The 21,547-nt window shown below is 34.2% G+C and overlaps 1 protein-coding gene and 3 pseudogenes across 1 annotated transcript; all 4 read left to right on the top strand.

Moving 5' to 3' along the window:
- The first annotated feature begins 251 nt into the window (after positions 1-251).
- On the top strand, positions 252-11,285 carry LOC149886841 (uncharacterized; annotated as a pseudogene).
- A 932-nt stretch (positions 11,286-12,217) lies between these two features.
- Positions 12,218-18,976, top strand: LOC149886839 (uncharacterized; annotated as a pseudogene).
- LOC149886840 (uncharacterized) lies at positions 13,468-18,235 on the top strand (annotated as a pseudogene).
- Positions 18,977-20,293: 1,317 nt separating the features above from the next.
- Positions 20,294-21,220, top strand: LOC149886838 (E3 SUMO-protein ligase ZBED1-like). The gene has a single exon (XM_090091441.1). The coding sequence runs from the start codon at positions 20,294-20,296 to the stop codon at positions 21,218-21,220; it is 927 nt and encodes a 308-aa protein (XP_089947567.1).
- The last annotated feature ends 327 nt before the right edge of the window (positions 21,221-21,547 follow it).

The following is a 21,547-nucleotide window of genomic DNA, read 5'->3' as shown; positions in this document are numbered from 1 at the left end:
AAATTGAGTTCCGAATTTTATGTAGATCTCTTTTATTTGCCGGTCAATCGCTTAAACTAAAATTTAAATTTAGTTAAAAATGTTAATGTGGTGTATTTAGTATACTCGACTACAAATTGGACTTTTTCAATAAGCTTAAACATCAAACAGCGCTTCTCCATTAATAAAACCTGTCTGGATGTTCTCTTAGCGTAATTTCACTTCATCAACATCACCAAGCAAATTCATTAAATAAAAATACCAAGAATATTATGTCTGGAAACAGATTCGGTTTGTGCAGTGTGTTGGGTTCTAAGTCACTATCTGAAGTCACCACCCAAATACAAGATATTATCAAGCTCTACATATATAATGGTTATATGATAAAAATCTTATGAGTTTTCCTAATGTCATATGTGGTAGTTGTAAACGAAATTTATACCTTCTTAAGAGTGGCCATACTTCTAGGGGATCTTGGGGACTTCAAGTTGCTAAGGTATTTTGTATACTAATAGCAATTAAGAGCCATTGTCTGAGAAATCTAGGCAAAGTCTGGAAGTGATGTCTTCAAATTGTACTCATTTTTAGATATTTTGTAAAATACAATGAAAGTAGGCCACTGGTAATTTTTTTCTCTAAAATTTTTATTAATTTTGGAGATATTGGGTCCCAAAATTTGGCCCGTTTTGAGAAAATTTTGCGCATGGAGTGCAATTGCTACTTTGAGGAGTAGTTTTAGCAACATGAATATGACAGAAACATTTCTTTTTAATTTTTTTACTAATCTGGGTAGATTTCTACAGTAAAAGTAAAAATTCAACATGATTACATTTTCAGTTGTCTAGAAATCGTGGTCCGAATTCACAACATTTGAAATTTTACCCTAACTTTGAGCTCTAATATCTCTTTAGGCCAAAACTTGCACGTAGTTTTTTTAGGTGTTTTTGAAAGACACTAAGACATACATTGATTTTTGGAACAAAAACCATGTGCATGCAAGGGCCTGGGAAGAAGTAACCTGCCAAAAATCACTTTTTGCGTGTAACGTGCTTTGATAGATTACCCATAACAACCGTGGCCTTAGGTCTGCCATACACAGTATAAGTTATTTAGTTTTCTTAAACATGCATCTTCCAATATCTGAAAAAAAATCCTTGTGTTCGCGTGATAAAAAGCCTACAGAAACCCTAGAAGTAGCCTTATTTTACCAATTTTTTAACTAAAAAAATACCCTAGCAACGGTATAGATATACTTAGCAACGGCTACTTTACAGCCTTATTAATTAGTACTGCTATTAAAAATTTTAATATAATACTTTTTTATAAAGGAACTGTACAAGAGAACTTGAAAAAAAATTTTTTTTTAACTTTATTAATGAAAGAAAGAACCATTAAACTTCAAGATCGTTTTTTCCGTTTAAAACTGGTGGGAAATACAGTTTTCTAAGAATTACCAAATAAATATAATAAATTTATTAATGGCCAATCTGAATCTCCACGTTGTCAATATCTTCTTTTGAGAGTGAATAATCTCCTCTTTGATTAGTTGGTGTTGGTGCATCAATCTTACAAACAACGTCAAGAGACGAACATTGGAGAATATTTTCTTAGGTTGGCCACTTGAAGCAGTTTTTTCCAGGTGTAACAGAATATTCCATAGAAGAAACATATATACCATCATCATTAACCAAATGCTTGAGGTAAAGTAACGTCTAATCATTGCTGCTTCCTAAATATTCCTTGAAATTAGTTAATCTGGTTAATAAACCAATCATTTTGTAATAGATCTCAATACACAAAAATACAATATTATTGTGTTAAAACTTCTTACATTTTTAATTATTGCAGGATACCATTGAATAAAGTATGGAACAACAACCCAATCACAAATTTGAAAATCAGCTGCTAACTCCTTTGCAATCAACTGAATATCGTTGTTTAAATCATCTTCGTTTTCAGGTGCATCTTTCATATCAACAGTTTCATCAATCACATCATCAGTTAAGTTAACCTCTTCACAAAAAGTGACTGCCAACCTTCCTGTTCTTTTTTGCCTACTCCATTTAAAAAATTACACATGAAGGATAAAGGAAATTGCTAAATATTTATCTCAAGTCCCAAGAAAAGGAAAAAGTCACATTTTTTAGCATACATACTTTGGGTATTTGTAAATATACAAGTTAATTTACTTGCCTACAGAATAATGATCGAATTTGTTGAGTTGTCAAATATTCACTTGGCTTTAACATTGTCCTCAGCTGCTGGTGAACTCGCTTTATCTGAAAGGACAGTGGACTTGCTCTAAATGCTTCACACAAAGACCTAGCTGCTTTTTTTGATTCTTCGATAGTTTCATCTGAAATGATTGTTATATCTGGAACATATATGTCATCAGCAGGAAATCAAGACTTTATTGGTGTTGGAGCTGGTTCTAGCATGTCAATATTGTTACCTGTAGAAACACTTTTTAGGTGGCTGAAGCAAAATACGGCTCCAAAAGGAAGTGATAAATTCTTTTCATTATAAGCAGCAAGGGTGTTCAAAGGGATGGATCTAATTTTTGGTGCTTTTTTACCAATTTGAAATTCATGTCTTGGGTGCTGACAACTGTTTGGCTGCTTCCAGCCAATACCAAAAGAAAAATGATGGTACGCACATAATGAGTCATAGCGTGAAAGATAAGCTTGTAGTCGGCTTTTAAATCAAAGTGTTTTCATTCCACTGGTTTGTCGGTAGTAGTTATAAAACAGTAACGTTAGATTTTCCACCTATGGAGTAAGAAATCGTTTTTCTTTTAATAAAAAAGCAAATAATACTCTAATATTATTCATACCTTTAAAGCTTGTATATGATTAATGTCAGGAGTTAATTCATTAACTTGAAAGATTCCATCTTTGTTCCAACGCTTAAAAGGACCACAAGAAGTCTTCTCCTTATTAAAATATATGCATTTCTCATAAGGGCTGACTTTATTCTTGCTCTCTGAAATATTTTTTTTTTATTATTGATAATTATTTATTGACTAATATTTTAAAAATGTAGTTTTTACTAACAAATTTTAATTCTTCTTCTGAAAACTGCTGAAAAAAATTTATGTTATGTAACTCAAGTAAACCATGGTATGTACCAAGTAGTCATTAACAAAAGTATCACACTAAGTCGGCAGTCATTTCGTCCCCTCAGTATTATCTCGTTCTATCTACAAATGAAATAAATAAAATGTTCTCTTAAATATATAAAATAAATACAATGTTCTACCTGATATAATATATTATATTAGATAGAACATTGTATTTATTTATATATAATTTTTATTTGTATTTATTTTAAGTGCTGTATGTATTTTTTTCAAGTTCTCTTGTACAGTTCCTTTATAAAAAAGTATTATATTAAAATTTTTAATAGCAGTACTAATTAATAAGGCTGTAAAGTAGCCGTTGCTAAGTATATCTATACCGTTGCTAGGGTATTTTTTTAGTTAAAAAATTGGTAAAATAAGGCTACTTCTAGGGTTTCTGTAGGCTTTTTATCACGCGAACACAAGGATTTTTTTTCAGATATTGGAAGATGCATGTTTAAGAAAACTAAATAACTTATACTGTGTATGGCAGACCTAAGGCCACGGTTGTTATGGGTAATCTATCAAAGCACGTTACACGCAAAAAGTGATTTTTGGCAGGTTACTTCTTCCCAGGCCCTTGCATGCACATGGTTTTTGTTCCAAAAATCAATGTATGTCTTAGTGTCTTTCAAAAACACCTAAAAAAACTACGTGCAAGTTTTGGCCTAAAGAGATATTAGAGCTCAAAGTTAGGGTAAAATTTCAAATGTTGTGAATTCGGACCACGATTTCTAGACAACTGAAAATGTAATCATGTTGAATTTTTACTTTTACTGTAGAAATCTACCCAGATTAGTAAAAAAATTAAAAAGAAATGTTTCTGTCATATTCATGTTGCTAAAACTACTCCTCAAAGTAGCAATTGCACTCCATGCGCAAAATTTTCTCAAAACGGGCCAAATTTTGGGACCCAATATCTCCAAAATTAATAAAAATTTTAGAGAAAAAAATTACCAGTGGCCTACTTTCATTGTATTTTACAAAATATCTAAAAATGAGTACAATTTGAAGACATCACTTCCAGACTTTGCCTAGATTTCTCAGACAATAGCTCTTAATTTTTCAACCGTACGGGACCCGTCTGGAAACCAGAACACAAACCCTTCTAAATCCCGTTCCCTTAAGCCCAGTTAAAAACCATACGGTACCCGTCTGTCAATGTTGGCTGGGTTTCATCTAAAAGATGAACGATGTGCAGGAGGAAAATTTAGCAAAGTTCATCTAACAGGCCTAGCAACAGGAAATGGGGCTGGTGAGGAGCTGCCTATGTTGATAATTGGGAAGGCAGAAAAACCATGATTTTCAAAGGTGTCAAAAGCCTATCTTGTCGCCACAAGTCCTAAAATATATCCTGGATGGACTTTAAAATCTTTACTGTTTATGTAAGAAGGCTTGACGCGAAGTTTAATGCTGAAGGTAGGAAAGTTGCTCTAATCATAGAAAACTGCACAGCTCATTCTAATGTTGACAACCTCAAAGCAATATAATTAGTATTTTTACCACCCAAAACAACTTCCAAAACTCAACAAACTACATAATAGAGTTTGGTATCAAAAGTTCAAAATTTTGTCTATTTTATTTTTGAACGTGTTTTTGTTTGCAGAATCGATTGCATCCTGTGACAGTAAATTCCAATCGTCGACCACTCTGTTTGTTAAATAATAATACCTGCATAATTTCTTAGTATATTGTCGATGAAGTCTTTTATTATGACAATATCTGGACATGCTGTTATAAAAACTCAAAGACTCTTCAAATCTAATATAATCAACTGAATATAATATTTTAAACATCTCTAATAAGTCGCCTCTTCTTCTCTTTTCTTGTAAGGTTGGTAAACCCAATATTTTTCTCCTTTTTTCATAACAAATACCATTCAGTGATTCAATCCTTGTCGATCTACGCTGTACATTTTCAAGTCTCTTAATATCTTTAGTACAATATGGGCTCCATACAGATGCTGCATATTCAAGCTGCGGCCTAATAGTTGACTTATATAACAACTTTAATATGGAAACATCAAGGTATTTGAATCCGTGTTTTAAAAAACCCAATGTTCAATTTGCCTAATTTGCTACACTGATAACATGATTTTCCCATTTAAGGTCATTTGATACTATCACACCTAAATCTCTTTTAACTTCTGTTTTTTGCAAAATGTGATCTCCTAATTTGTAACTAAATCGAGGATTCAAATTGCCAATGTGCATTGTTTTACACTTTTCTCTGTTGAATTTAATAGACCACTTATTCAACCAATCTAATAACTTATTTAAGTCTTCTTGAAGAGCGTTGGCGTTACTATCATTATCAACTACTGACATTATTTTTGTATCATCGGCAAATAATTCTAATATATTTAGTATGTTTACTTTTTAGTCATTTATGAATATGATAAACAGAAGTGGACCGAGAACAGAACTTTGGGGAACTCTACTTGTGACTTCCTGCCAATCTGAAACAAACTCACCCAGAACTACTCGTTGTTATTATTCTACTCTATTATTAAGAAATTATTATTAAGAAAACTACTTTATTATTATTAATATAATTATATAATTATTATTAAGAAACTATTATTAAGAAAACTACTCTATTATTAAGAAATGGTTTACACCATTGTAGGATATAGGATTGAAAACCATAACCATAACCTTGCAGCATAATTTCGATAAAGAAACTGAATCAAAGGCTTTTGCAAAGTCCAAAAATATTATATCAATATTGTTACCAGTTTCAATTTTGCTTGTTATAAAATCAAAAGTCTCTAATAAATTGGAACAACAATTTTTACCATTAACAAATTGTTAGCAAAAAATACAACAATCGATTATTTATAATATATATTTAGATATGTAAGATAACTAAAACAAATTATTAAAAACAAATCTTTTTGCATAATTTATTGTAAAGTTGTGGTAGAATTTTGTGAGGGTGGCTTTTTTAATTATTTATATGTTTCTTCTTTTATCTATTTAACTTAATTTTAATGTTTGTTTAACGTTTAGTTTGTTATTTAGTTTATCTAACGAAGGTATAGGGAAGGGGAAGTTTGGGTTTAGTGTTATGTTTGGATTAGGTATATGGAGGTTGAGAACGGTTTGGGAATAGTTTGGTTAGGAATGGGCTAGATTTAATCTACTAGGGCTAAACTTATAATCGCCGTCCTCAGTATATTCTATAATATAATAAAAATCAACAAATGTTCTATTAATGTGTAATGGTAGCACTCTTATTCGTATAACTTTTATATAATACAAATAATATTCTCTTACACTTCTTGCAGTGTTCAATACTGTTTATTTCAATTACTCCTCTTTCTTTTATATCTTCTTTTATTACAAATATCTCTTCTTTAATTAAATCTTCTGGTTATTCTCTAACAATCAATATTAAAATCTTCTTTTCTTCTTCTATTCAACTGCTTATTCCTCAAAATACTCTTCTTATCACAAAATTCTTTCTCTTCTTTAAAATCCTCTTTAATTCTTTAATTCATAAAAATCTTCTTTTAAATCTCTTTTAAAACTCTTTTCTCATAAAATTCTCTTTTAAATCTCTTAAAAATTCTTTCTCTTAAAATTCTCTTTTAAATCTCTTCTTCAAAAGAGACGATCTCTTTAGCTCTAATTGTCTCAACTAACCTTTCTAACTCTTAACTCTAATCCTTCTCCAATTCTTCTCCTAACAACAACTGTCCGATTCTTTCTTTTTTTTGAGCTTTTATAGTTTTTGCTTGTTTTCCTGTTGCGATATCTTTTCATTTATTTATATGGCAGGTTGATGAGTCTTCGTGTTTACGTCTTTTCTCAGTTGTTTTTAATTTTTCTTCTTTCCGTTTTATCGTATACTTACGTGATAGATCGGTGTATCATCGTGTATAAGTCTTTTCTGATCGTTGTTTTTGACTTTTCTAATTGTCGCTTTATCGTTTACGAGTCTCCACGTTTACGTCTTTTCTCAGTTGTTGTTTTTAACTTAATTCTTTTTGCTTTATCATTTATTTATGTGAATAGTGGACGAGTCATCTTGTATGTGTCTTTTCTGATCGATGTTTTTAGCTTTTCTTATTTTCGCTTTATCATTTACGCGTCTTCGTGTTTACGTTTTTCCACAGTTGTATTTAACTTTTCTTCTAACGCTTTATAACTTATTTATGTGAAGAGTTGGTGAATCATCTTGTATATATTTTTCTATCGATCGTCGTTTTTATTTTAGTTCTCCCTCCTCACAATTTTGTTAATTTATAGTCTGAAATACTTTAGATTGATTGGGCCAACAAAAGAAGATCTTCTGATCCATGTTTTGGTGTCACTGTTCCAACATTTAGTGAAACGAAAGTAGCTGAAACGGACGAGGGACGAGGCATCTCTCATCAGTGTACACTAGCTGCTGGTGTAGACAACTTAATTGGTCACTGTTTAAAATTAGGAGAATATGCTGAACAAATAGCCAGCGCTATTATTAAATAAAAAAGGAGAGTGAAGGTATAGAAAAAGGAACATTTTTTAAACTAAAAACGCGAGGAATGCCGATCTCTATTAGAGTTGAAGCTCCCAATTTAAAGAGAAACAGAAGCAGTAAACAACTTTCTCTTCAAACTGTCATGGAACTGCAAGTTTCACTTGAACTTTCTGATAATGCTACTAAAAAAACTTTGTTCTACAAATAGAACTGGATTAAATAGAAGAGACTCTGTGGAAGAAAATATAGTTAAAAAACTAGATAATCTTAAAGAACAACTAGATGAATTTTATAAATTAGAGATGGGAAACTAACCGAACCCGAACCGAACGAACCGAACTAGAACCTAATCTACGACAGAACCGAACCGAACCCGAACTTTAAAACTGTTGGGAACGAACCGAATCAAACCAACTGTCCTTACTCTAACCAAGCTAAATAGAGGTTGGAAAAAGTGAAAAACTTGCAATTCGCACATCACTACAACACATAACATGATACATAACATAATACATAACCTAATGCATAAATTACCGTGAGTTTTGAATTATTTTGTTCTATCTCTCATTTTAAGTGTTGGAAGAAAATGAGTTAGTAATTTTAGTAAGTAATAATTTCTTTTAAAATATATTTCATTTTTTAAATTTTTTTTCTAAATAATTTGTTTAAATCAAAATTATTTAAAGCATATTTATTTAAAATATTAGCTTAGTTTTCTTTAAAAACAAAGCTAAAATTTAAGTTAATTTTTACCTTCAAAAAAAAAAAAAAAAAAAAAAAAAATTTTCTTCCAACGTTTAAAATGGGAAATAGAACAAAATAATTCTAACCTCGCGATAAGTCTACAAATCATAACATTACTAACAAAGACGCAAATGTTGTTTTAAACATTAGCAATATTGAGGTGTTGTTAATGTTCTGAGTTTTTATTCATATCTTAGTAATTAATGATAGCAATAATTTTATAACATTTTTGTAATAATAAGTAACAGTAAATTAACTCTTAAATGGACTAAAAAAGTGTTAGAGAAATTGATAACAGACGGAGCGGCTCGCTTAGTACCTGCATCATGGACGTGCATCAAAAGTGAATGTTGGATATTAGTACCTGCATCAAAAGTGAATGCTGGACACGCTTCCGCTGCGTTGTAGTTGCGGATGAAGTTTGTAGCAAGACTTACTACATATATAATTATTCAGTTTTATAAATATTTCAATAAATCAATAACCACCTGCATCTCTCAGGCATTGCATATTGCAAACAATGCCAAATTGAGCAGCATTCAGGTTTGATAATTAATTGAATATCAAATGCTAAATAGAGTCAATTGACCTAAGGTACAATACATTTTATTTGATTTTTGTATAACTGTGAGTAATCATGTTATGATCAACAGGTTGTCAAGGAGTTTGCCGTTTGTAAGCAGTGTGGATTATGGTTGTCAGTGCCAATCGGTCATTCCACAACTTTACAAAGACATAATACATCACACATCAATAAGATCAATTCAGAACCTGGACAGTTAAAAATGACAAGCTTTTTACCTAAAAAGACAGAGGTTAGTAAATATAGTTAGCGGATCTTTTTTGTATTTACTGTTTTAACTTTTCACTTGTTACTTGCTGCCATTGATAACAAAATATATTTGTTAGAAGTTGTTAGCAATATTTTAGAAGTATAATGTTTTTTGTAGTACAAAAAAAAAGCCATTATGTATTGCTATGTATTTAATGTCTATTATTTATTGCTTTATACTTTACAGGTTCCTAAACATATACGTGAAAATGCTCAATGTGCAGTCCTGTACATGATTGAAAAAGACATTCAGCCATTCTCGTGTGTTCAGGATGATGGGCTCCGTCACTTGGCTCAAACAATGATTGATATTGGATCGAAGCATGGATCAGTGCTACTTGAGGATTTTATAAGTGATCGAACAACGCTGTATAAGACACTACCACCAAAGTTTTACAACGAATGTGTTTAAAAGCTGAAAGACGAACTTGCTGGGGTTACTCATATCGCAATAAAAACTGATAACTGGACCGATGACATTCTAAAACACTCTTATCAGACTTTTACAACACATTATATTAACAGCAGCTATTGCCATATAAGTGTGTTAGATTGTTTGAGTTTGGTGAGTCTAAGACTGGCATTGCCGTAAAAGCAAAGACAACTGAAATACTTAAAAAACATTTTCCTCTGACTATAAAAAGTAACAACTTGGTATTTGTGACTGATAATGAGAGTAATATGAATTTGGTTTATCGCAACGATGTTAGACTTAGCTGTGGACGTCATAATCTGAATTTAACTGTTGAAAAGGCTTTGAACTCCCCTTGTGCTAATTTAGTTCATGAAATGATAAAGACTTCATGGGAAATGTTGGGCTACTTTAAACATAGTGGAAAAAACCAGGAACTAAATCACACTCCCAAATAGGATGTTGCAACTCGTTGGAATAGTCAATATTTTCTTTTGCAATCATTGTTATGCCAGTCAATTCTTGCTGATTCAAAGCAGTTTGAAAAACGTGAGCAACTGAACAACGTTAATGAAAAATTATTGCATGACGTCGTAGAATTTTTGCATCCCTTTTACAAGGCTACTGTGCAATTGTCACATGACAATGTGCCGACGTCCCCTGATGTATGGCCTATGCTATTTTGTCTTCGGTCAGTCTGCAAGATCAATGGTTCAGACAGAGACCGTATGCATGATTTGAAGGCAGCTTTTTAGTCCAGCTTGAATGAAAAATATATTATTCATCCTTTGCACAAGCTATAAAAAGTTCTTATTATAGCAATTGTTGAAGATATTCCTGAAAAATATGAAAACCTTAGAATAGTACTTGAGAAACTCAGTCTTGAGGATGTAAACTATTATATTGCTTTTGATCTTAAATGTGCTAATGTATTATTTGGTCTTTCATCACTTGCAGGTAAAAAAGCTTGCTTGTGGTGTAGTGGTGAATATACGCTTGATAAAGGAACTCTTAGAACTATCGACAATATTGATTCCTGTTATGAAGCATATGTTTAAAATGGATCTATCAGATCGTCCATGAAGGAATTTGATAACATTGTGAACAAACGTCTAATATATCTTAACACCGATAAAAATACTGTGCTAGAAAATTTAGTTGCTCCACCTGAGCTACATCTTCTCATTGAAGCAGTAGATAAAATAGCAGGATTTCTTTTAACTGAATGGGATGATTTTGAATTGTGATTGATAAAACACTATATAATTAAAAGGGGATATCATGGAGTTGGATGGGATGGTAATAATGCAATTAAAATTTTAAAATTGATTGATGAACTTCAACTTGAAGTGCAACTTAAAGTACCATATCTACTTCCTGTAATCCAAAGCTTAAGAACTTTTAAATCTGTTAAAGAAGCTTGTTTTGACTCAGAACACAAAATATCATTGTTTAAAGATGCTTTTCAGTTCCTACAAAAGACAGCTTTTTCTCTAGGAAAGACACTAACAGTGTCATGGAAAATCCATATTATATGCTGCCATGTTTTTCCTTTTGTAAAGCATGCAGGATGCGGCTTGTCAAAGTATGCAGAACAGTATGGTGAGGCGATTCATGCAAAGTTTAAGCCTACATGGCGAAGATATAAGCGTAATATAGATCATAAAGATTATGGAGATAGATTGAAAACTGCTGTTGTTGATTTGGAGTTAAAAGATTATAATATCGTATAGTTATAGGAATTATACTTCGTAATGTATTTTATATCGTTATCGCTTCAAAATATCGGTTCATACCAATATACCGATAACGATACGCAGACCATTACACGATACTAAGGGTCTGCGTATCGTTATCGGTATATCGGTATGAACCGATATTTTGAACCGATAACGATATAAAATGATAACGAAATCAAACGATATGAGTTTGTCTATGAAACGATAACTTATCGTTTGAACCGATAACCAAACGATAACTTATCGTTTGAAACGATATTATCGGCTTTTTTTTTTATCGGTTTATCGGAATACATAAAAAAAACGAGAATACCGATATTTATCGGTATAATAACAATATTTTTTACAATATTCCAATTTTTTTTTTTCTAAATGCCAAATTTTAGTTCAAATAAATGATAAATCTTCAAGTCGAGTCAAGATGTCCTTTTGCCTATCTTTACCGGTTTTAAAAGTTAATCCTTCCCAATTGTATATATTATCTAGATGTCTAACTTCACAAAAATTCTGTAAAGAAAAAGTGAAGCAACACTGTTCTCCAAATTGACCCCCAGGTTGAAACTCTCCCCACTCCTGATTTTTTAACATTTAACCAATCATATGCATTAGTAAACACAATATATGTTGTCAAAAAAATCTGAACTAAGTGCTAAATATGTATACTTCGAAAATTAAAACGCATAATTTTTGGCTTTTTTTCTTCCAAAGTTTTAATAAAGTCAGCCATTATGGTAGTTAAAATAACCCATTAATATATATATAAATTAAAGTACCTTTGATATACTCTCTAGCCAGTGTGTGTGTGTGTGTGTGTGTGTGTGTATATGTATATATATATATATATATATATATATATTAACATACACACATACATGTTGATATTATATAATACACTTCAGGCAGAATAATGTATTTGATAGAAAGTAATGTATTTCAGGTAAATAGGAGTACTATCAGGCAAACCTCTGATATGTGTCCAGACAAATAATTACCCAGGGTCAAATACTTTAAATGTAGCTGAAAAAATCTTTGGACTCTGCTACTTAAATCTTAGTATAGATTATTTATATTTATGATTTTATAATTTAAAAATAAGGTTTAAAATAAGATCAGTTAAAACATTTTTTCTCTTTATGTTATTTTAAAGTTTCATTCAATATATTTTTTATTGTTTTTACTTATTTCAAAAACTGTTATAAAATTCTTACTATTAATTTTAGAGGAGTTTCTCATTATTGTTGCAAAAGTAAAGCTGTAACCAATATCGTAGATATTAGTGAATCACATGGAGATAAACATGCGGAACAAGTAGCATCTGGATTGCTAAAGCATAAAATGGAGAGTGAAAGCATGGTAAGTGTAGAGCAGTTCAAGATGTCTACAGGTGGAAATCTTCTCTCTGTTATAGTTGGAGTAAATAAAATTAAGTCAAAAAGAAAAAAAGTAAATCATATCTTGTTCCAAAATGTTATGGAGCTATCAAATGCATTAGAACTCTCTAAAAATAAAACCAAAAAATCATGTTCTACTTTACACAGGAATCTAACAAGTGCTGTAGAACCAATTATTAATGTTAAAATGACTGAATTGCAGGAAACTCTGAATATCTTTAAATGGTGGTCAAAACTTCTTAAAAGTTATTATCAATGTTTTTGATCCAATCATTATTCTTTCTTTGAAATATATGAAGATTCTGGTGTCAAGGAATGCTATATTCTTGCCATTGTGGAGATGGTCTTAGAGAATAATGGCAATCTTCAAGAATTATTGGCACTTCTTCAACTTGAAGAAGTAAACTTCAGTATGGCATTTGACCTAAAGTGTGCAAATAGTGTTTTTAGAACTTTCAAGTCACTCTAGTAAATATGTCTGTCTGTATTGTGAAGGAGAATACTCCCTTGAAGCAGAGAAACTAAGAACGTTGGGCTCCATAGACTTATTTTATGATCAATGTAGAAATATGACATTAACCATTTCTTGTTATAATCTTTATTATATTGTTGTTGTTTATATTTACTGTTATTTCATCTTTAGAAACTAACATTGTTTAAGATAATATATATGATCTGGAACAACGACTAACTTTTGTTTATGTTAGTTTCTTCAGTATCCAAGTATCAAGTATTAACGTATGAACAAAAAAGCAGGACTTTGCTAACCTTTTCTCTTTCATTATATGTCCACAATACGCTTACCTTGCCAGGCTCCAGGATGCAAAGTCATCATTGAAGGCCCCAGCGAAGCAATTGCTATTGCACTATTTAACAGCCACCAACTTCACCATCCTCCAAACTCAATTGACATTCATTCAGCCTTCTCAAAGCACAAGGCACCGAAAATGGATCGTCCTCACATTGGCCAGGACATATCTGAAGAAGAGTGGGCAAATTTTATTAGCCGCTGGACATTGAAGGGCAGAACTCCTCCAAATGAGACAGGGACACAACGAAAATATTCGGTCATTCTACGCAAAAATGAAGGGTAAGGCTGCTACTTGCAACTACATTGTACAATGCCACTGCCACCCACAAACAACAGTTGATTTTACCGATGCTATCATACGAGATATTGTTGTTGCCGGACTATCAGATGTTGACATCCGTAAAGATGTACTTGGATGGGTCTCCCTTGACACAGCCTCAATCGCAGATATCATTGCTTTTATCGAGGGTAAGGAGATGGCACGAAATGCCATCTGTAGTTCAACAACAGCAAGTGTATCAACTTTCAGGAAACAAAACAAGAGCAATACACACGGTATTAAAGATACTAATGTCACAGCCATATGCCCAGATTGCTCAAAATCTTATAGAATATTTACCGAATCAGCTAGAGGATGGAATACTAAACCTCACAAGTTATGTCTAGACTGCTGGAAGAAGCTTAGATCTCGCAATTCTAAAATGAACAACAGAATCATCCCAAACGATATGAAATTAAATGCCTCTAAAGATGCTGAGGCCAGCGGACTTGTGTTAAAGTTAAGTGCAATGAAGCATTCAAAAACAAAGTCTCTATTGATGCCCAACGTAAAGCCACACTCCACAGAAATAACTCATCACATATTTACCCACGATGGATGGGCCGCAGCTCAATCATTGGTTCATCCTACAATTCAGCTGCGCATGACCACCAACAAATCAGATTATGATGCATTTGGTATCCCATTCCCTTCCATCACACCGAAATATCTACAAGTTATCACAGATACCGGTGCACAGTCCTGCTTATGGTCCAGGAAAGGGTTTGAGAGTACAGGTTTTAAAGCACAAAATTTAATACCTGTGAAATATAGCATGTCTGCTGCTAACAAAACCCAATTCCGTATTGATGGTGCAGTTCTTGTACGTCTTGAAGGACAACGAACTAATGGCAACAAAATCGAATGCGCTGTAATGGTTTATATCAGTCCAGATGCAAGCGGATTCTACTTATCTAAAGAGGCAATGACCCAACTGGGTATCATCTCTAAAGACTTTCCAGAGATTGGTAGTGCCCTCCATGGAGCTATTTACTCAGACCCTCAGACTAAAGTAACTAAAACATTGAGCGAAAACAGCCCAAACCATGCATGCGAGTGCCCCAAAAGAAGCCTTCCACCAAGTGCACCCACTAAACTCCCTTTTGATTGCTCCCCGGGAAACAACGAACGGATGAAAACTTGGCTTCTCGAAAGATATGCTGCCTCAACATTTAACACATGCCCACACCAGATCTTACCTGACATGGAGGGACCTCCAATTAGTATTCTAATTCAGAAAAATGTCAAACCAGTTGCAGCATTCACTCCAGCCACCATACCAATTCATTAGCAAGATCAGGTCGAGAAAGATTTACTTCGTGATGAATCTCTTGGTGTCATTGAAAAGGTACCCCAAGGAGAACCTACCACATGGCGCCACAGAATGGTCATCACACGAAAACATGACGGCGGGCCTCGTCGCACTGTCGACCTATCCCCATTAAATAAATATTGCCACAGAGAAACCCATGCAATGAAATCACCATTCCAACTAGCTCGTTCAGTACCAAGAAATTCATGGAAAACTGTAACCGATGCATGGAATGGTTATCATAGCGTCCCGATACGCATCGAAGATAGACATCTTACCACCTTCATTACACCTTATGGACGCTATAGATACATTCAAGCTCCTCAAGGTTTCGTCTCCAGCGGGGACGGCTACAACAGGCGTTTTGACGAAATCGTAGCAGACTTTAATTGCAAACAAAGATGTGTAGATGACACCATCCATTACGACGATGAACTAGTTAAACATTGGTGGCGAACAATCGAATTCCTTGAGCTCGTTGGTAAAGCTGGAATTATATTAAACCCCCAAAAATTCCAATTTGCTCAAAGAGTAGTGGACTTTGCAGGTTTTAGAATATCTGAAGATGGAGTTGAACCACTGCCGAAATATATTGACGCAATTAGATCATTCCCAACACCATCCTCAATAACTGATATCCGATCTTGGTTCGGTTTAGTTAACCAAGTATCACATTACGCCCAACTTTGAGAAGTTATGGCCCCATTCAAAGCTCTGCTCAGCCCTAAATCAAAATTCTTTTGGTCGGATGATCTTAACACTTCATTCAATATATCAAAGGAAAAGATCATCAGCGCAATTAAAAATGGGGTCCAAATATTCGACATCACCAAGAAGACCTGCTTGAGAAGCGACTGGTCAAAATTGGGCATAGGTTATTACCTGAGCCAAAAACATTGTAAATGTGAATCAGATTCGCCAGACTGCTGTATAGACGGATGGAAAATTACTCTTGCCGGGTCCAGATTCTTGTCGTCTACGGAAAAACGATACGCACCAGTTGAAGGCGAAATGCTAGGCGTGGCTTGGAGTCTAGAGCAGACTAAATATTTCACACAAGGATGTGATAACCTCTTGGTAGTAACTGACCATAAACCGCTTGTTAAATTATTAGGAGATAGGACCCTAGATGAAATCGCTAACACACGACTCTTCCGACTAAAACAGAGAACCTTGCCATGGAAATTTATCATTCAGCACCAGCCAGGAAAAACAAATCTGGTAGCGGATGCTACTTCTCGTTACCCGACAGAGAACATGAATGAAGTTAATAATTCAGCCACCTGCGATCAAAATACCGATTTCGACAACATGGAATCTCTAATAATAGCCTCAATACGAAACGACATAGATAAAATGATCGCAGTGTCTTGGGAAAGCGTCAAAGTTGAAACAGAAAAGGACACCGACTTTAAAGCATTAGTATTAGCAATAGAAAATGGTTTCCCAGATGATAAAAAGAATATTGAAAAAAGCCTTTTACCATTCTGGGAATACCGCAAAGACTTAATGGTGTCAGATGGAGTCATAATATACAACGACAGAATTGTAATCCCACCAGCCTTACGAAATGATATTTTGGATGTACTGCATTCAGCCCACCAAGGAGTGTCAGGAATGATAGCCAGAGCTCAAGCTACCGTTTTCTGGCCGGGTATCACTTACAGCATACAAAGTAAACGCGACGGCTGTTGCAGCTGTAATCGAAATGCACCGTCTAATGCACGACTATCACCTATCCAACCTCACATCCCCGTGACGCCATTTGAATGCATATTCGCTGACTATTTTGAATTTCGTGGCTGGAATTATCTGATTATTGGGGATAGACTCTCCGGGTGGACCGAAGCCTACAGAATAAAATCAGGAACATCAGAAATAAGCGCAAAAGGACTAATCATGTGCCTTCGTAAACTATTTACAACGTTTGGATTCCCAGAAGAATTATCTACCGATGGTGGTCCTCAATTTACTTCTGGTGAAACAAAAGAGTTTTTGCATCAATGGGGTATAACTCATCGCATTTCATCAGCCCATCACCCACAATCTAATGGAAGAGCGGAACTCGCAGTAAAATCGACGAAACGTCTCCTGGAAAACAATGTGGGACCGAATGGCGATCTCAATAATAACGCTTTTGTAAGGGCAATCCTCACAATTAGAAACACGCCGGACCCTATTTGTCAGTTGTCCCCTGCTCAAGTATTATTTGGCCATCCCATTCGCGATGCAATGCCCAGGATAAAAAACAGAATCCCTATATTTGATAATGATCAATTCCTAAAAACATGGAGACACGCATGGTCAGCAAAAGAAGAAGCATTACGAACAAGATATGCAAGGACCCTTGAATCACTTCAGGAACATACACGTTCCCTCGCACCACTACATGATGGAGATAGTGTTTTCATACAAAATCAAGTAGGGAACCACCCTAAAAAATGGGATCGCAGTGGGAAAGTTGTCGAGTGTAGAGAAAATGACCAATATGTCATTAAAGTTGAAGGAACAGGTAGACTATCTGTAAGAAACAGAAAATTTTTGCGAAAGTTTCTGAACCCACTAAAGTCACACGAAACTGAAGTCGCATTGACCAGACCACTAAAAACCAGCTTTCGCCAAGAAAATCCTACCGATTCACCACAAATCACAGAATGTGTCTCAGAATCTAACAAAGTTATACCACCTGAACCGAAATCAACACCATCCGTAGTACTGTCACCACCCCCGACATCCGCACAAACAGTAACTTCATCGCCTCTACCAATAGCATCAGTGCCCCAGCCGCCATCTACACCAACGTCTCCATCAACAAACACATCGCAATTAGCAATGCCACCTCTTGTGGATACCAAGGTCGGAGATCATAAATTAAAGCGTTCAACAAGAGTACGTATCCCGAGAAAATTTTACCAACCTGAATCCGGTAAATCTCTGACGTTGGACGACTTCAAGAAATGAACCTGAAAACTATGTTTATATTGATTGACATTTAAAAACATGGAAGGGGATGTAGAAATATGACATTAACCATTTCTTGTTATAATCTTTATTATATTGTTGTTGTTTATATTTACTGTTATTTCATCTTTAGAAACTAACATTGTTTAAGATAATATATATGATCTGGAACAACGACTAACTTTTGTTTAATCAATATGTATATGGTGGAAAAAAAAGACTGAAAATGCAGGAATACAAAAATGTAATAAATCCTCGTTTCATTTACTTAAAAGAAGATCAAGAAAATTTTCTTGAATACATTGTTCCTCCACCTGAGCTTCACATTATGATGGGAGTTGTGGATAAACTTTGTTCTTTGCTTTAATATGTTTAGCCAGCTTTTTAAAGCTGGTTGAAAACACATTACACATTAATGAGAGGGTATCATGGTGTAGGTTTAGATGGAAACAATGATAATTGATTTATGCCCCAGTTAGATATTTTGGAGTAGTATGTTACCTTAACTGCAGCAATCAAAATTTTACCAATAATGAATTGCTTGCGTAAGTTTTCATTAGTGAAATCAGTTGTGTTTGGTTTGGAAATGGGTACAGATATTTCTGTTAAAATTGAAGATTTCAAAAGTTCATTTTCTAGTCTTTAACTATATACAAAAGATGTATTTGGCTATGACAGTTTCATGGAAAATACATATTTTAGTGTGTCACATTTTCACCTTTGTAGATTGCAATGATATTAGCTTAGGTAGCTATGCAGAACAATGTGGTGAATCAGTTCATCACAAGTTTAAAAAAACCTTGGATGAACTATAATAGAAACATAGGACAAAAAAGTTATGGAGAAAAGCTAAAATCTGCTGTGGTAAATTTTAATTTAAACAAGCATTAACTTAAATATCATTTGTGATACAAGTGTATTTATATTATAGTTTTTTTGTAAATGAAATAAATAAATATTAATGGGTTATTTTGACCACCATAATGGCTGACTTTATTAAAACTTTGGAAGAAAAAAAGCCAAAAATTATGCAATTTAATTTTGGAAATATACATATTTAGTGTTTAGTTCAGATTTTTTTGTCAACATATATTGTGTTTACTAATGTTTATGATTGATTAAATGTAAAAAAATCAGGAGTGGGGAAAGTTTCAACCTGGGGGTCAATATGGAGAACAATGTTGCTTCATTTTTTCTTCACTTTTTCTTTACGAATTTTTGTGAAGTTAGACATCTAGATAATATATACAATTGGGAAGGATTAACTTTTAAAACCGGTAAAGATAGGCAAAAGGACATCTTGACTCGACTTGAAGATTTATCATTTATTTGAACTAAAATTTGGCATTTAGAAAAAAAAAAATTGGAATATTGTAGAAAATATTGTTATTATACCGATAAATATCGGTATTCTCGTTTTTTTTATGTATTCCGATAAACCGATAAAAAAAAAGCCGATAATATCGCTTCAAACGATAAGTTATCGTTTGGTTATCGTTTCAAACGATAACTAAACCGATATTATCGTTTCATAGACAAACTCATATCGTTTGATATCGTTATCGTTTCATATCGTTATCGGTTCGAAATAATAACGATATGCAGACCCTTGGTATCGTGTACTGTCTGGGAAGTAACCAGGCAACGCTTAGTTCACTCAGGTTCAGAGGTGTGCAAAATGGTTAATCTAACCAGTTAACCAGTCAATTGACCACTTTAACCAACCGTCGGGGGTCCAAAATTAACCGGGTTAACCGCAGTTAACCACTTTAACTATATTATCGATATAACAACAAAAATATACCAGTTAATGCGGTTAACGCGGTTAACCGCTTTTTTAGCAGACGCATTTTGAGGAAAAACTAGGAAAACTGTTAAAGCGGCGTACTAGTTAAATTATTGTTGAGTAATTGAGGAGTGTTTTTATAACAAATGTGCTGAATAACACATAGAACAGGTATTTTAATCACATTCTATTGTAGTATGAGTGTTTTAATTTAATAAGATTTTAAGGCCTTTTATGATGTGAAAACTTATGTATGTATTGCTGAATGACAGTTCTAAATACGAAAGACTTTTCTCTATGATATTCAAGGAATCCACGGTATAAACAGTAAGATAAACAAACTGTTGGTGATCTTTCGTCTTGCTTGTAATTTAATAATTATACTTTTCATTGTTTTCACAGGTTAAATTTTTATGATTCAAATGGCTTCAGAGAGCGAGGCTATGGATGGTGATATTCATTTTGGGACTGAAGAAGTAGACCACCAACACAACTCAAATAAGGAAAACAACTCTGAAAATGAAATCACACAAGATCAGGTTACGGTCACTGACAACTCTTGTGCCAAACAAAACGAAGAAAGGAAGTCTCGAAAGAGAGCAAAAAAGGCTGAAGTATGGAACCACTTCCACGAACAGGAAGGATGGATCATATGCAACTTCAACAAACAACACAAACTTGTATCTTCATCAGGCACGTCGACCCTCATGTACCACATGAATCACTTGCATGCCAACGAGTTGAAGAGAGGCCCACCGGATCAGGCCGCAGTGGATCGAATGTTTGCGAGCGGACGGGCGAAACATTTACAACCCAATCGTCAGAAAGTGCTGGACCATGCAGTCCGCGATTTCATCACTTGGGATGGCGTTCCTCCAAATGTCGTGGAGGGACCGGGATTCAAGAACATGCTGTCAGAATTCGAATCTCGCTATCAACTTCCTCATCGAACCACTTTCACTCGAAGCCTGATCCCCGAGCAGTACGAGCAGCTGCATCGAATGGTAAAAGAAGACCTGAAACAAGCTCAATTTTACTGTCTCACTACTGATATGTGGGTCGATAATTATCGGCGACTCTACTATGTTGGGCTTACTGTACATTTCATCGATGCAAACTGGAAGCAATGCAGCTTTGTTTTGGCGGCCAAGCAGTTTTCTGAAAGACACACCGCGATGAATATTGCTGCTGAACTAAGAAGACTATCTACAGAATGGGGGATTTCTTTGGACAAGTCAGCTTGGGTGTCCGACGATGGTGCAAACATCCTAGACGCGCTGAACCTAATGGAGGTCGTCCATTTCACTTGTTTCGGACACAACATCAACTTGTGCCTCATGGCGGATTGAATAGAGAAGGTGAAAAGTTTCGACGGATTAATCAAGAAAAGTAAGAAGGGGATACAACACTTCAAGTATCGGAAATGTGATGTTGAAAAGAAGCAGAAGGAAATTCTGGCTCGAGAGAAGAAAGCGTGGGCCATCCGGTCGGAGCAACGAGCTTTGCTTGGCGAAGAAGGCAATGACGATGACGAACCGGAGCAAGATACGTCCGGGATTTTGGTGGAGGATCACGACTACTACGAATTGGTGGACGATCAAGTGAACCTTTAAAAAACGGGTATGTAATAAATATCATTTTTTCATTGCTAGTTTCAAGACTGAAACCTAGTTATT

The sequence above is a fragment of the Hydra viridissima genome, unplaced genomic scaffold (assembly GCF_058129835.1).
Source record: "Hydra viridissima isolate aposymbiotic clone 2 unplaced genomic scaffold, HvirCarnegie_v1 scaffold_6, whole genome shotgun sequence".
In the NCBI taxonomy this organism is placed as follows: Eukaryota; Metazoa; Cnidaria; class Hydrozoa; order Anthoathecata; family Hydridae; genus Hydra; species Hydra viridissima.
The sequence above is the reverse complement of the archived record's forward strand: the minus strand, read 5'-3'. Positions and strand labels throughout refer to the sequence as shown.